Source organism: Brachycentrus maculatus, unplaced genomic scaffold (genome assembly GCF_059751285.1).
Source record: "Brachycentrus maculatus isolate JH-2025_06_01 unplaced genomic scaffold, ASM5975128v1 h1tg000068l, whole genome shotgun sequence".
Lineage (NCBI taxonomy): Eukaryota > Metazoa > Arthropoda > Insecta > Trichoptera > Brachycentridae > Brachycentrus > Brachycentrus maculatus.
In genome coordinates, this window is record NW_028280822.1 from 1,766,440 (window position 1) to 1,783,688 (window position 17,249).

At 34.2% G+C, this 17,249-nt stretch overlaps 1 protein-coding gene across 3 annotated transcripts in view; it reads right to left on the minus strand.

Moving 5' to 3' along the window:
• LOC148311314 (uncharacterized) overlaps positions 1-17,249 on the minus strand; it is a 124,454-nt gene that overhangs the window by 79,476 nt on the left and 27,729 nt on the right. For all 3 annotated transcript variants that reach the window (XM_088256876.1, XM_088256874.1, XM_088256875.1), the window contains exons 2-4: positions 16,710-17,007; positions 4,647-4,827; positions 951-1,254 (exon numbers count right to left, since the gene is read on the minus strand). In XM_088256876.1, coding sequence (XP_088113002.1) covers positions 951-1,254; positions 4,647-4,827; positions 16,710-17,007 — 783 coding nt within the window. The remainder of the gene's footprint in view (positions 1-950; positions 1,255-4,646; positions 4,828-16,709; positions 17,008-17,249) is intronic.

The window sequence follows — 17,249 nt, forward strand, 5'->3', positions numbered from 1 at the left end:
TTGCGAATGTAATAACATTGAAAGCTGTCCCACCGCATGCCCAGATCTGATACAGAAGCATTTAGGCTTCCTGACAGATCTGCTCTTGCAAAGCAATTTAAAAAAAAAACTAAGTTGCGAAATTTAGTGAAAATGTGAAACAATATAAAATTGTATCCCGCTTCTACTGTAAATTTACATTTAAAAGCTTTCAATATACCTGTCACTGACAATCTAAAAAAATAAAGTTTGTAAATCCGTCACTAAATTACCCCGTACTAAAGTACCCCGGTGCAGGCAGTGAAAGGGATTAGTATTTAGTTCGATTAGTCAGCTAAATCCGACTCCGACCCGACGCTGGCCGGTACACAGACGCCCACAACCCCCCGACCAGCACAGCAGACAGACACGGAATAGTGCAAAGACATTAACAGAGTATGGTCAGTCATCGTATTTCCACTCAACTATTATTATTAAAATTGAAAATGCTTACAGCATGTGTCAAAAAGCACTCTCCTCAGAATGAGCTGTGTTTAGTATTACGCGTAGTGCTGTTAATTACAACAGATGGCGCTGCCGTTGCAGTCAAATAAGCTTTTATTTTTAAATATGTTTATTTTATCACCTGTCACATTTTCGTTCATAAATTCGTATAAATACGCGTATTTAAATTCAACTTTGTGTCAAAATTTCAAAAGCAATATTCTGGAAAAACTATTTTAAAATAATAAAATAAGTCATACTTGAAAATATATAAAGCTCTAAAATATATTTGAATGTTTCTGATAGAATAATGTTTCAATTTATTTTATTTTTTGGCATAATAATTCGTAATATTATTTAACACTCCTCTCTGCCAGTTTCTCCTGCAATGGCGTCTAAAACGACATCTCTAAAGATTGATACACAACTAAAAAAAACTTTTATTACTTGAATGTAATAACAAAGATAAATAAAATGATAAGTGTCACCTGTCGGCCGGCTTGAAGGAGCCCTCGCGGCTGCCGCGTCCCACGACGTGCACCTTGGACGAGGAGTACGCCTTGCCCATGCAGTTGGACGCCTCGCACGTGTAGGTGCCCAGCGACGTGGCGTCCTCCGGGTTGGCCGTGAGCGCGAACACGTCGCCCGCGCGGATCTCCTCGCTGTCCTTGAACCAGCGCAGGCCGGGCGTGGGCACGCCCACCACCTTGCACTCCAGGGAGACCGTGCCCTGGTCGGTGAGCAGCGCGCGCAGCTCCTCCAGGAACTCCGGCCGCTTGTACGCCTTCGGAACTGGAACACGTTGCGCCCTTAGCGTACTGCACTTTTCTACGTCTCACCAATAGATGATGTCACTAGTGAAAATTCTACTGATTCTTGTACAATGTCTGAAAATTGGTCGTTACTTCTTTCGGTTTTTGGATTAGATCATTTAAATCTATTCACGCTTATCAGTTCACAACTTTGATTACGTATATTTCAATCATAATATATTTGACAATGTTGGAAAGAAACACAAACCGAAAAAAAGTTACGAATACCATCCGGATTGGGTAACAGTTACCCATTAGTCACTAGTAGAGTAACAACATTTTGAGTGTGTCCTAATACTTGTTCATATTCTGGATTATCTTCAATCATAGGAGTTATTTATGATATGATTTTATGAAATCTCAACAAAGACGAAGAAGTCTGGGCATTTACAGGGCTTACGACCGTCATAGGCTCGTTTAAAAGAATCCCTTTACACACGGGTAACATTCACCAATTCTATCCATGATTGACAATCGCACTACTCAATTTTTTGAACTTCTATATATATGATAGTATGATGTCCGCTTCCAAAGTGTAATGGTCAGCAAACTCGACTATCATTCTGGAGGTCCCGGGTTCGATTCCCAGGGGGGGGGGGTCAAATAAATATAAGTGATTTTTTCACTCTAATATTTATTCAATATCACCCTGGACTGGTATCTGAAGCGGAGGGCTGATCACCTTTCCTTCATGTGTTAACGATCAAAATAACACTGCGTTTATATGCAGTGCCCTATGCACCATTGGGGTGCGGATAAGGGTTTGAATGAATATATATGATACAATTTTCAAAACATTGTACTTGAATCACTAGAATTTTTATTTATTTATTTAAACTTCATGTACAGAAAATATATAAGTACATTGGCGGCCTTATTGCTAAAAACCAATATCTTCCAACCAACCAAAAACAGACTAGTGATATTGATCAAACGTTTGATAACATATATAGCCGTTTGCAATCAGAGGGTAGATAGTACTTGAACATAAAAAAACATAAATTACCAAATAACATAAAAAAACATAAATTACAAAAGGTGATAATAAGGAGGGCAAAGGAAAAAGGGAGTTTAAGGAAGGAGGTAGAGGGAAAAACTAAGGGAGGAAGGATTGATGGACAGTTAGGATTCTAATGATAAATAGTAATGCCTCAGACATTTCTGAAAAGTTATTAGATAAGGTGCATTCTTTTCTAGGAGAGGAATTTTCACTGGAGACATCTTTTGGTGAGACGAAGAAGCTTTTTTATTGTGCAGAATTTGTATGTCAGGTCTGAATCCAGGATTACAATCTTAAATAAATCCCCATAATTGCCCAGACTCCCATATTCTTAATTTTTTTTGAGATATCAAAAAATAACTCTTTTTTTTTTTGGAATCTGAGCCCACCATCCACCCGCAGCAGTTATAGAGTCCTGAGGGACTCTCTGTCAGCTGCACATAGAGGAAAATCTTCAAAATATTTCTGAAGAAATAAATATTGCTCTATTCAATTAATGAGGGGGGAGGAGGATGTACGGACAGAGGCCGACACTTCATCCCCACCCCTCGGGATCCCCTCATTACTACTTCAATTGGAGATAATCAAGATTAGTGAACAAGATTTGGGCACACTCAAAAGACAAACCTGTAACATACAGGCAGGAACCGCAACAATAATTTCCGGTTGATTGTAATTCAAAATGCAAATGGCGAGAATTGAAAATAGAAATCTTAATTATTTTTTTTTCACTTACTCCAGTCTAAAAGTAGAGATGCGATTGATGGATTACTACATGACATTTTTAATCAGCTTAAGCCCCATTTAACTATTTTTTGTAAATTGTGGCAATTTGCCAATCGTTACGACTCCTACTCGGTTTATAATAACACCCACAATATTGCGCTTTTACTGATTTCATCGATAATTTTAAGCAAATAAAATCTATTCGATTCAGACATTTTTATTATTATTCTATTGCACGCGAAAGTTTAAACGGTCGTAAATGTAAAACAGACACGACTCGGTGTATTGAATTGTGAAGTAACGCATTTACCTAAATCAAGGATTGATTCTTTTGAAGCATACTTGTATGAGAAAAAATAACTAGTCCAAGTAATAACACAATTAAACATTTAAAAAAAAAATTCTCTTTTAATGTTTGTATTCTGATTCTAAACATTAAAAAACATTTAAATTTCCAATTTTAACCTTTAATTTTGCTTTTATCTGATTTACGTCCATAAGTAAATTATAAAGATTTTAATTGATTTTATGAGCAACAGATGGTAGCACTTTGATATAATCTAGGATTCGGACCTCACATACTAATATAAGAGTTTCTGCTTAGTAAAAAGCTTCTTTACATCTCACTAATAGATGTCTCTAGTGAAGTTCTAGTGATTCAAGAACAAGGTTTCTAAATTGGTTCATATATACAGAACTTCCAAGAATTTGAGTAGTGTGGTTGTCAATAATGGGTAGAATTGGTGAATGTTAACGTGTGTAAAGTGATCACTTAAACCAGCCTATGACGGTCGTCAGCCCCGTAAATGCCCAGACTTCCATATTCTTCTTCGTCTTTGATGAGATGTCAAAAAATAAAAAAATAAAAACAGTTTACCTATATTATTGTTTTTTTATTTTATTTTTAATTTATTCGGGAATTGTACAGCTTTACATTTAGTAAAAATATATGTAATAAAAAATAGTTACATTAATAAAAATAAAGCCAATTACACAATTCCACATGTATGTTATAATAACGATAAAAAAACAAGATATAAAAAATAAAATAAAAGAGTGGAAGTGTGTATGTGTGTGGAAGGGAGTAAAAGGGTAAGGGTATGGTATAAAAAATAGAATTTGCAGGAAGGAGAAGGAAAGGACAAGTTTGTATAAAAAGCTGGACGAATGTTTTTTGGTAAATTATTTATTAGAAATAGTTTTAGTAACCGGTAGTCACGAATAAGTGGTTACACAAAGTGAGCGATAAATGATAAGGAGTTTTTTATTCTTCTTCTTCTTCAAACCCTTATTCGCACCCCGATGGTGCATAGGGCACTGCATATATTCGCAATGTTATCTTGATCGTTAACACATGAAGGAAAGGTGATCAGCCCTCTGCTTCAGGTACCAGTCCAGGGTGATATTGAATAAATATTAGAGTGAAAAAATCACTTATATTTATTTGACCCCCCCCTGGGAATCGAACCCGGGACCTCCAGAATGGTAGCCGAGCGTGCTGACCATTACACTATGGAGGCGGACAAAAGAGGACGGAGGAGGTGTTTTATTACCATACCACAAATGTTTTCTTTTAAAATACAAAATATATCCATATTTCGCCCAAACGAGTACCCGGAGAGCAGAACAGCTGAAGAGATACTCACCTATGACGTTCAGGTGCGCCGAGCACTCGGCTCGGCCGACCTGGTTGTGCGCCGCGCAGGTCCAGCGGCCCGAGTCCTCGGGGGTGGCGGCGGTCACTTCCAGCCAGTGGAAGCGGCCTTCGCTGTTCACCACCACGGCGGCGCTGGCCTGCAGCCGCCTCGAGTTGCGGTACCATGTGACCTGCGGACAACGTACTCGCGGTCAATACACTCGGCCAAAGGAGGCAACCAAATATAGTCAAATATCTTCTTCTCCTTAATCCATGTTCGCTCCCTAGGTGGAGCATATGGCCAACACGAGACGTCTCCAAGTCACTCTGTAACGCGCCATCTCCTTGGCTTCCTACCAGCTCAGTGAGGCATCTCGAGTATAGTCGGTGAATGGTCGTCAGCGCCCTACCGGGCGTCGGAATCCTCGGGGTTGGGAGAAGAGACATGAGGAGTTAATACACTCAGATGGCATGGTTTTTTTAAATTTTTATATATCGCTCACTCCTTTCAAGAACGTCATAAATCAAAAAACTTGATATTTCAGGAGAACGTTTTTAAAGTTTAAAAATATTACACGTTTTATTAAAAATAACTATCAAGCCACTTATTTAACTTTTTACTATGCAACACATCTTTTTAGGTAAAACCTGAAGGTTATTTCACAATTTGAAAAACATTTAATATATTTAAAAAAAATAATTAAACAATACCTTTTCTTCAAAATGCAAAAACAACACTTTCTGCCCTGTAGCGGGTAAATATTATGTTAAAAATATGCCGCTTTTACTGGGATAAAGTACATTTTCTGGGCATTCCGAAAACATGCACAACTGAAAATTGATGATTTTTGATTTATGACGTTCTTGAAAGGAGTGAGCGATATGAGAATTGCATTTATTATTTACCTTGCTTATTATATACAAGGTTTATAGATCATTTAGTGGATTTTTGTTTCTTCTAGCTATTTAAATATGTTTTATTTGAATCTGTGTTGGGAACAGGAGGGGTAATCTAGTGTAGGCCAAACAGGAACTTCTCAGCATTTGCTCATTACTGGGAGGAAACCACGTAAAACTCCTCAGGAGAAGGCGGACTGTTGACTGTCATCAGCAGACCTTCTGTTCCACTAGAAGAGGGTTCGGCATTTTGTGTCCTACTTTGGTTTATGGTGTCCTTCACTATTTTTATCATGTATGATACTACGGATGGCATGGTTGGGACATGTCCTTATAATGCCACCTAAGTAAAATATAGAACAGGACAATATTTTCTGAGACAATGGTATGCACATGTGAGGAGAACGGAACCGTCCAGACCCTCCCACAAGGTAGACGACTCCCGGGCAGAGCATTAAAGAGGTGGATCCAATTTCGAACCATTTTACTTGAATCACTTTAATTTTCACGAGATTTTCACGATTTTCAAGAGACATCAATTGGTGAGATGAAGAAGCTTTTTTATTAAGCAGAAACTCTTATATTTGAATGCGAGGTCCTAATCGTTAATTATAATCACATACATGTGAAACGCCAGAAAATATCCTTTTCATTTTTATTATTTTATTAGTGATTCTTGTACAATTTTTCGAAATTGGATCATATATTTAGAACTTCCAAGAAATTGAGTAGTGTGGTTGTCAATCATGGGTAGAATTGATGAATGTTGTACGTGTGTAAAGTAATTACTTAAACCAGCATGTGACGGTCGTAAACCCCGTTAATGCCCAGACTTCCATATTCTTCTTTATCTTTGTTAAGATGTCTAAAAAAATAACATGACAAATAACTCCTATAATTTGATATAATCCAGATTTGTGAGCAAACATGTATTTATATGAATATACATGTATGTATGTATGTTCATGTTTTTAGAACACGAATACCTTTACAACATTTTGAGTGTGTCCAAATACTTGTTCACAAAATCTAGATTATCTCCAATTACAGGAGTTATTTTCATTATTTTTTAACATCTCATCAAAGATGAAGAAGAATATGGAAGTCTGGGCATTTATGGGGCTGATTACCATCATAGGCTGGTTTAAGTGATCACTTTACACACGTGTAACATTCACCAATTCTACCCATTATTGACAACCACACTACTCAAATTCTTGGAATTTCTATATATATGAACCAATTTAGAAACCTTGTTCTTGAATCACTAGAACTTCACTAGAGACATCTTTTGGTGAGATGTAAAGAATATAATATAATATTCACTAATATTAAAAAATAATACGAATACCTTCAATAAATTATAAAGGAAAAATACAGATAAGTATATCTGGAATTTATGATTTAAAATGTGGCGTACAGGAAAAATATTTAGAAATTTTTATTATTTCGATATAGCCGAGCGCACTTCTCATATTGATATGTGTCCGTATTGGTAACGCTAACTTTGTAAATTACTTTTTAAAAATCCGTAATGCATGTTAACGTATGTTTAAAGTTGTCGCCAGAGTACTTATGAGCGTAGTCTGTTTCACTCATTTCTCCATATCAAGGAATACAAAACTAACTAACTTACTAACTAACCATCACGCCGCTTTCTCGCAGGGGTAGGCAGAGAGGATAGAGCGCCACACCACTCTGTCCTTGCAAACATTCTTCGCCTCTTCCACGTTCATGCATCTCCTCATACATACCCGCCGATTGTTACGACTCCTAACCTGACCATTTTCAAGTATTTGGCATACCTGATCGTGCCATGTTTTTCTCGGTCTTCCTTTGCTTCTTTTCCCAATAACATTCGCCTGATAAATTTGTTTTACCGTTCTTTCCTCGCTCATTCGTTCTACATGTCCAAACCATCTCAACACACCTTTCTTAATTTTATCGAAAATGCTTATCTCAGCTTTGCATTCCTTCCTTATTTCGCTATTCGCACATCTATCATACATCGTTTTGTCGCACATTCTTCTGAGAGATCGCATTTCGACTGCATTCAGTCTACTTTCATTTTTCTTTTGCCAACTCCATGTTTCACTTCCAGGAATACAAAGATTCTCATATGATGATAGTAGAGAATTATTTGCAAACTTAAACATGTACGGTAAAAATAATTGTCATTTTTGACTAGTTATATATTGCCAATTTCGTAAAATACTACCTTAAGGGCACGATAAGCCAAATGGCACGCGAGACAAAGAGAAAAAAAAAAAGGTAAATTTTTTATAAAGTTTAGACTTACAGACGAAAGTACTATTACTTATATTCTATTAAAAGCTACCAGCAAAAAAACAGATTTAAAAAAATAAATTGCCATCTACCATCCAACAACAAAAATCTCAATAATAATACAGTTTTAAGGGTTCTACATTTTTTAAGCCTATTTTAAATTTTATTATTTTATTTTGACATTAATAAGTACTTGCCTTTTTTGTTGTTGATGTATTAATGTTTTGTTTATATTTGAAAAAAATATTTGCCTTCCTTACTATCATCAATTTATAATTTACGTTTTTTTTAAATGTTCAAGCACTATTTACCCCCTGATTGCAAACAGCTATGGTATACGGGTACATATATGGTATCAAACGTTTTGACCAATATCACTAGTCTGTTTTTGGTTGGTTGGAAGATGTTGCTTTGGAGCAAATAAGCCCGCCAATGTACTTATTTCTTTTCTGTACATGCAGTTCAAATAAAAAATCGCGACATATTATTGTACGGAAAAAATATTTGGCACTCAGACTTCAAAAAGGTTCGTCACCGCTGCCGTATGCATATGAGTAGAGGTATAGAAGAGAGAATTCGATTCCAAACGACGAATAGTGTTCTCAGACGCTGCTTGTTGGTCATGATATTTTCGACGATATGCACAACATGTTAACATAACTGAACGTCTATTTTCAATGTATAGCGTCACTGTTTTGTCGCATTGTTTCAGTGTGAAATGATGCATAGTTAAAATTGAACTGAATTGACGTTTTCAAAATATATTTACTCAAATCAATTGGTTGATAAATGTTAAAGTTATTTAATATATACATACCGATATTAAATATGACTCACCCTGTACGTATATATATATATATATATATATATATATATATATATATATATATATATATATATATATATATATATATATATAAATATATATATATATATATATATATATATATATATATATATATATATATATAGATATATATATATATATATATATATATATATTTATATATATATATATATATATAAATACATATATATATATATATATATATATATATATATATATATATATATATATATATATATATATATATATATATATATATATATATATATATATATATATAATATTCAACATATCTTCGAGATTCCAAAATGATTTTGCAACTCCAAAATGTAATACTAAACATTATTTTTTTTTAATATCTCGTCAAAGATGAAGAATAATATCGAAGTCTGGGCATTTACGAGGCTGACGACCGTCATAGGCTGGTTTAAGTAATCGCTTTACACACGTGTGTAAAGTGATCACTTAAACCAGCCTATGACGGTCGTCAGCCCCGTAAATGCCCTTCTTCATCTTTGATGAAATGTCAAAAAATAATGTGAAAGATAACCCCTATAATTGGAGATAATCCAGATTTGTGAATATGTATTTGAACACACTCAAAATGCTGTGATACTAAACTTAATAAAAAAGATAGAAGATATCAAAATTCTTAAGATGGAAAAAATAATGCCTAATACATATAAATCTTCAAAAAAACATGAATGAAAAGAAAAACACCATTAATCAAATAAAACAATAAACCATGAGTGCGAGTCCCTCTCCAAGCCCAAGAGCGCAGTCTCTTTTTTGGAGAGACACAGCGAAACTAAAATTATAAGTTTGCCATAAGTATAAATGTATAGAAATTGTATTTAAAAAATGTAACTATATTAAATAAATAAAAAAAAAATATGGTGATATTTAAAATATATGACTCAATGTCATACAAAGTCAAGTACTTAAAAAGTTATTTTATTTCACTTTCAAACTAAATACGAAAGGTTCACTCGAATTCATAATAATTTAAAGGTTTTACAAGAATTTTAGTTTAGACTTATTTATTACGCATGATTGAGTACCCTCTGGATATTACTGACAAGAAAATAATTGCCCCGAAAATCGTGTTAAATTTATATTTTGTTAAAATATTTTTAATCCGAATAATGTTTAGGTCGGGGGTGACAGAAAACATTTATATATATATATATATATATATTATATATATATATATATATATATATATATATATATATATATATATATATATATATATATATATATATATATATATATATATATATATATATATGTATATATATCGCTCACTCCTTTCAAGAACGTCATAAATCAAAAAACTTGATTTTTCAGGAGAACGTTTTTAAAGTTTATAAATATAATACAATGTATTAAAAATAAATATCAAGCCACTAATTGAAATTTTAACAGTGCAACAGATCTTTTAAGGTAAAACCTGAACGTTTTTTCTCCATTTGAAAAATATTTAGTTTATTTAAAAAAATAACTTAACAATACATTTTCTTAAAAATGCAAAAACAACACTTTCTGCCCTGTAGCGGGTAAATATTAAGTTATAAATATGCCTCTTTTGCTGGAATATAGTAGATTTTCTGGGCATTCCGAAAACATGCACAACTGAAAATTGTCGATTTTTGATTTATGACGTTCTTGAAAGGAGTGAGCGATATGTAACTTATGTTTTTTGTTGCCATGAATCCATCGTGTCTATTGTATTGTTATATATTCTATATTGTTTTTAGGGATCGACCTTATTCATTTTATCATTTTTTATGAACTACCATATACACGTCCAGCATTATTTTTAAGACATATAAACCAAATATGGTATAAATTATAATTAAAATGTAACTTTGTTTTAAAATCATTATAAATATTTTATTATAACTTAATTATAATGTCTACCGGTTTCGAAGCTAACCGCTTCTTTATCAAGACTGATTAATACTGTATTAATCAGTATTAATCAGTCTTGATAAAGAAGCGGTTAGCTTCGAAACCGGTAGACATTATAATTAAGTTATAATAAAATATTTTTAGTGATTTTAAAACAAAGTTACATTTTAATTACAAAATGGAAAATCAAAAAGTTAGTGCTTCAAATATAAATTATATGCTGTAAATTCTTGTACATAATAGGGAGGGAACATTTTCCAAGGCAATTAATATATTTTTAAAAATATATATTTTTATATATAAATCTGTCAACATATACAGAGCTTTGATATATACCAATTAGGAATGTAACCTATGGTGACTCGTAAGAACGCTGAGTTTCGTTTGAGGATTATTTTTTCTTAGGACTCGAATCGCGCAAATTGGTGATATGATGTATTTCAATATAAATATCTTGAAACGACCCTGAGTACGTTCTTGGAATTATAATAAAGAAATCTTTGATACAAAAAATATGTCTTATTTTGTCGCAATTTTGTTTCCACACCTATACGGTGAAAAATAAATTCAAATAACGACTTATTTCAAAGGCAAAAGCCGCGCTTAAAAAAACACGCGATTGTCTGGGTGAAAATACGAAAAACTTACCTACGCACACCCAGTGGCGTGCAGAAGGTTTTTAATCTGGACAGGCAATAGAAGTCGAATGTGCGGCAAAACGATGTATGATAGATATTCGAATGGTGAAATAAGGAAATAATGCAAGGCTGAGATAAGCATTATCAATAAAATTTAAAAAAGGTTTGTTGAGACGGTTTGGACATGTCGAACGAATGAGTGAGGAAAGAACGGTAAAACAAAATTATGAAGCGGATGAAATAAGAAAAGGAGCAGAGAAAGACCGAAAAAAACTTGGAATGATCAGGTATGTCAAATACTTGTCAGTCAAAAAGTGGTCAGGTCAGGAGTAGAAATAATAGCAAAAATATGAGGAGATGCACGAACGTGGAAGGGGCGAAGACAGTTTGCCAAGACAGACTGATGTGGCGTCCTATTCTATCTGCCCACCCCTACGGGGAAGCGGCATGATGGTTGATTCGTTTAGGTTGTTAGGCAGTAGAAGAAGCACATTGGAAGAAGAAACGAATAGAGCCTTGAAAAGTTTATGATCATGGGAGGGGTCTAAGATAGAAGAAAAAGAGGAAGTTCCCCCTCTTTATTGACTGAAAAAATCAATTTATATCCCTAGTGCATGTTAGACCTCGGCTCTTAATGCATGTTTGTGCTGCAACCCCTAGTGTATGTTGATTTTCGGGTGGACCAAAATCGCATGCGTTAAACATTTTGTGTAGTTTTAAGTGTGTAAACAGTGCTATGGTAGTGAAGAAAAGTATTGTTTGCATGCTTTGTCCTGACAAAGAGACGGTACGTCTCGAAACCGGTAGACATAAAAATTTCGGTGAGTGGTTACATACTTACATTTTTATAAAAAGGCATAAAAGTAAAAATGACTAACCACAAAGTTAATGCTTTAAATATTAATAATGTTGAGAATACGCAAAATTAAGTCTGCCACAAGTTCTCCAGTGGTTGGAGCTAGCGTTTGGCGGGTGTCGAGAGAGGTGGAAGACAACTAAAGAGGATGATCACAACATTTAGCAATAAGGGCAATGACACGACAGGAGTAGAAATGAGTAAGATTGGGTGATTTTAAAGATATGAATAACATTTAATTTTAAATATTTATCTTTCTTCGCTAAAAATATTCTTAAATAAAAAAAAACTATATAACTTCCTTACTTTTAATGTTTTAGCTCCAAAACTTATGCCGTTAGCTTTGGCGAGAAAATAAAATTTTCAATGTAAAAATATATCGACGAATCTGTAAAGTAGGCACTGCTTTTATGCCTTTATAAAATGTACGCCCATGCAAACATACTACACAGCTTTTACATTTTTTGTGGTCTTAATAGAAAAGTCATACCTTTTAAGGACTCAGTTCTTTACTTCTTCAACTAAACACCCCAAATAAGGTCGCCATATTGACTTTGTGGAACGGCATGATGATATAAGATCACTGTTGAGTTTATTAATGAACTCGACAATTTTCGAGTACTACAAATGTTCTCGTCATCAGTTTGTATTTTCACCTGTTGATGAGAGAGTCTGTAGTTCATGAAGTTAGTTGTGTTTACCGTTTTAAATTTGTCACTATTTATCATTTATGTATTTATTTTCTCATTTTGTTTTTACCTTATGTTATTTTTATATTTTCTCATTTGTTATATTTTCTCATTCTTAATATTTTCTCATTTGTTTATTTCAAATATGCTTTTTACCTTACGTTTTTCTCATTTATTTCTTTTAAATGTGCTTCTTATGCCTATTTATTATACCTGTTTATTGTTTTTATATTTTGCCATGTATTAGTTTTGGTTATTTGAAAAAAAAATCTTTTTTATCCTTTATTATTTGTGTTCCAGTCTTGTTAACGTTAATCCCATGTCCCAAAATGAGAAATAGAAATTACTCATTAGGAATATTATATGTACGTATGACTTATGTTTGTAATATGTTTTGAAGAAAAAATACAAATAAAATATTTGAACAAAAAAAAAATCCCTTTAAAAAGCATTTAAAAAAATTGCCTCTGTTTACCTTTCAAAAAAATTACGGCTTGAGAAACATTTAAAAATAAAATTTTAAATACCTTGTATCATGAATATCATGTATATGGTAACGAGGATTTTTTTCGAATGATAAAAGTTATTTATTTTTAGTTGTGTATCAATCTTTATAGCTGTCGTTTTAGACGCCATTGCAGGAGAAACTGACAGAGCGGCGTGTTAAATAATATTATGAATTATTATGCCAAAACTAAAAACAAAATAAAATAAATTGAGACATTATTCTATCAGAAAAATTCAAATATATTTGAGCTTTACATATTTTCAAGTATGGCTTATTTTCATTATTTGAAGTAGTTTTTTTATGAAGATTGCTTTTGAAATTTTGACACAGAGTTGAATTTAAATACGCGTATATATACGAATTGATGAACGAAAATATGACAGGTGACAAAATAAACATATTTTAAAATAAAAGCTTATTTGACTGCAACGCCAGCGCCATCTGCCGAAATTAACAGCAACACACGTAATACTAAACACAGCTCATGCTGGAGAGCGTGCTTTTTGACACATGCTGTAAGCATTTTCAATTTCAATAATAATGCTTGAGTGGAAATGCGATGACTGACCATTCTCTGTAAATGTCTTTGCACTATTCCGTGTCTGTCTGCTGTGCTGGTCGGGGTTGTGGGCGTCTGTGTACCTACCGTCTGTGTGACTAATTGAACTAAATACTAATCCCTTTCACTGCCTACACCGGGGTACTTCTAGAAAATTTGGTGATGGATTTACAAACTTGTATTCACATATTTAGATTGGCAGTGACAGGTATATTGAAAGCTTTTTAATGTAAATTCACAGTTAAAACGGGATGCAATTTTATATTGTTTCACATTTTCAATAAATTTCGCAACTTGGCAAAAAAATTACTTTTCAAGAGCAATCTGTTAGGAAGCCGAGATGCTTCTGTATTAGTATGCGGTGGGACAGCTTTCAAATTTTCTCGTCTGATTACAAGAAGCCTCGAATTTCCACCGTCCATTTCGAAGATTTATTTATTTCTTTACAATTTTTTGCGGTGAAAAAAATCAGGTGAGATAGATTCATATTGGAGTTCCGGGTAACGTTGCCATGGATAACGGAAGGGTATGTTTTGTGTTTCTCTGATGAGACGTTTAATCGTAAGCGGAATTGATTCGTGACATAAAAGATTGTGAACGATTTTCAAGAGCTTATTCATCGAAAAGTAAGGATAAGGGAAGATAATATTTTATTTTGTATCAATCTGATTTTTGGTCATTTTCAGCTAAAGCCATGGCCGGTGTAATTTTTAATCAATATGTACATATGTACTTACTTTACTCATTCGGCCAATCGGGACGATATTCGCTAACTTTTCTCGGCTTATTTGATTTCTAGCTTTGTTATGTCAAATTGTCCAATATTTTATTCATTTGGGTCAACAACAACAGCATATATGAAACAAAACATTAAAAGAATGAACATTAAACAAACCAATTATAGTTAACCACAGAAACATAAAGATTAGAACAAAATATTTAGTGTAGATCTAGCAAATGAACACGTATCTATGAGAGAAAATGTGCATGTGTGAAGTGTGTAAGAGTTTGTGTGTGTGTGTGTGTGTGCGTGTGTGTGTGTGTGTGTGTGTGTGTGTGTGCGTGCGTGCGTGTTTGTGTGCGTGTGTGTGTGCGTGTGTGTGTGCGTGTGTGTGTGTGCGTGTGTGTGCGTGTGTGTGCGTGTGTGTGTGTGTGTGTGAGAGAGATGTTGATTCTAGTAGAGACATACATACAATGCAGAGAAGCATAGTTTTTAAAGATCCTGAGAGGACAATATGCTCACCATTCGACTTTTCAACACAAATTTTCCGCAATTGAAAATGTCAACTTGGCTAAAACTATGCTATATATGCTAACTTGGTTATATAATATATATATTAGGTTGTAAATATACGTAATACGTCATCTATTTTGTTTACTAACTAGTGTTGAATAATCGAACCGAATAGTTTCAAAATACTTATTTATACATATTTTTTTATTATACTCTAAGTACACATATGTGCGATCTTTTTTATTTTTATGGCCCTTGCTGTACTTTTTCTCCAATCTAGTTTATTTTATACTTTTATTCAGTTTGTTTTAGTTACTTTTACGGTAATCCAAGTTACCCCACAAAAATATATTTATAATATATTTGTTTTTGTATTGCAGATAAGTTTGAATTATATGAATTGATATTTCTTACTGCCTTTTTTACCATGTCTTTACTTTTTTATTCTAAACCTTTTTATTTTAAACATACAAGTGCATTTTTACTTTTTTTCACGTTCTTGCTTTATATTATAATACGCGAGTACCCCAAAAATTATCAAATTACTTACAAAGAATACTATCATACTAACTAACTAACTAACTAACCATCACGCCGCTTCCCCGCAGGGTTAGGAGAGAGAAAAGAATGCCGCACCCCTCTGTCTTTGCAAACATTCTTCGCCTCTTCCACGTTCATGCATCTTCTCATACATACCCGCAGATTGTTTCGACTCCTAACCTGACCGCTTTCAAGTATTTGGCCTACCTGATCGTGCCAAGCTTTTATCGGTCTTCCTCTGCTCCTTTTTTAAATTACATTCGCCTCACAAATTTGTGAATTCACAATAAAATCGGGATACAATTAGATACAACTTAGTAAAAAAAATGCTTTACAAGAGCAGATCTGTCAGGAAGCCTAAATGCTTCTGTATCAAATCTGGGAATGCGGTGGGACAGCTTTCAATACCCCTGCGGGGAAGAGGCGTGATGTTATTAAGGCGTTAGTTATTAAATAAATAAATAAAACATTGCGACTTGTGTTGAAATTAGAAACATTGAATTTTCCGTATAAATCCTAAAAATAATTAATACGAAAAGCCATAACATTTTGAAACAATAGAAATTCATAAAAATATAAATAACAATAAACCCATAATTAACAATATGACAATGACTTAAGTCTATGTTCCCACTGATAAGAAATAAAAATAAATTAATAAATAAAAATAAGAAACAGCTACTACTCCCTCTTCAACCTTCAACGTCCCAAGGACCCAACTCTAAAATTTAGAATTAGCTTCAAATATGGTGTTTGAAAATAATGCGGAATGCATCGAAACACGTGTCACAGTAGATTTTCAGAAATAGTGGTATTTACTAAATAAAACATTAATCAAAAATGGAATTGACGCTGTTTAATTTCAAGCGTATGTTTATCATCTTAAAAAATAAGAATGAACTCACTTGGAATTCGTGTTCATATAATTTGTTGTAGAACAAAAGAGGTGTCGGAAGACCCCAAAAGACATGGAGTGACGACATTATCGCTGTGGGGGGTGAAAACTAGCTGCAAGCAGCAACCAACCGGAGGAAATGGAAAAAAGGGAAAGAGGCCTATATGGAGGTCAGAGGGCTCATAAAGATGAAGAAGAAGAAGGTCTCACTTGTAATTCGGTGTCGCTCTGTATTTCCACGATGAGGCGCGTCCTGGTGCCGACCTTGACGGCCAGGTCGGTGAGGCGGCGCAGGAAGGCCGGCTCGCCGACGCGCGCGGGCGTAGCGTCCGCGGGCGCGGCGCCGCGCGCGCGCACCTCCAGGCGCACTCGCTTGCGCGGACTGGCGCCCGAGCTGAGCACGTACTCGCCCGCGTCGGCCAGCGTGGCGCTCTCCGTGCGCAGCGTCGCGCGGGCGCCCTCGGCGGACGCCGTCCAGCGCGCGTCGAGCGCGCCATCGGCGCGGCTCCTGCAAACACGCCAACAAATTAACCCTCTTGTTATTTTTTTTACAAAAATTTTATACATTTATTTAAAAAAAAATCAAACATATTTTTTTTGCATATTATTTTATTCCAGATTCCATTTTAATAATTTCACATATTTAATTTAATATAAAAACCTGGAAGAGGAACGGTAGGGAGGAAAAGGGAAAAAGGGAAAGATGAAAGCTCAATTCTGAGATAAATAAATTTGATAATTGGCACACAT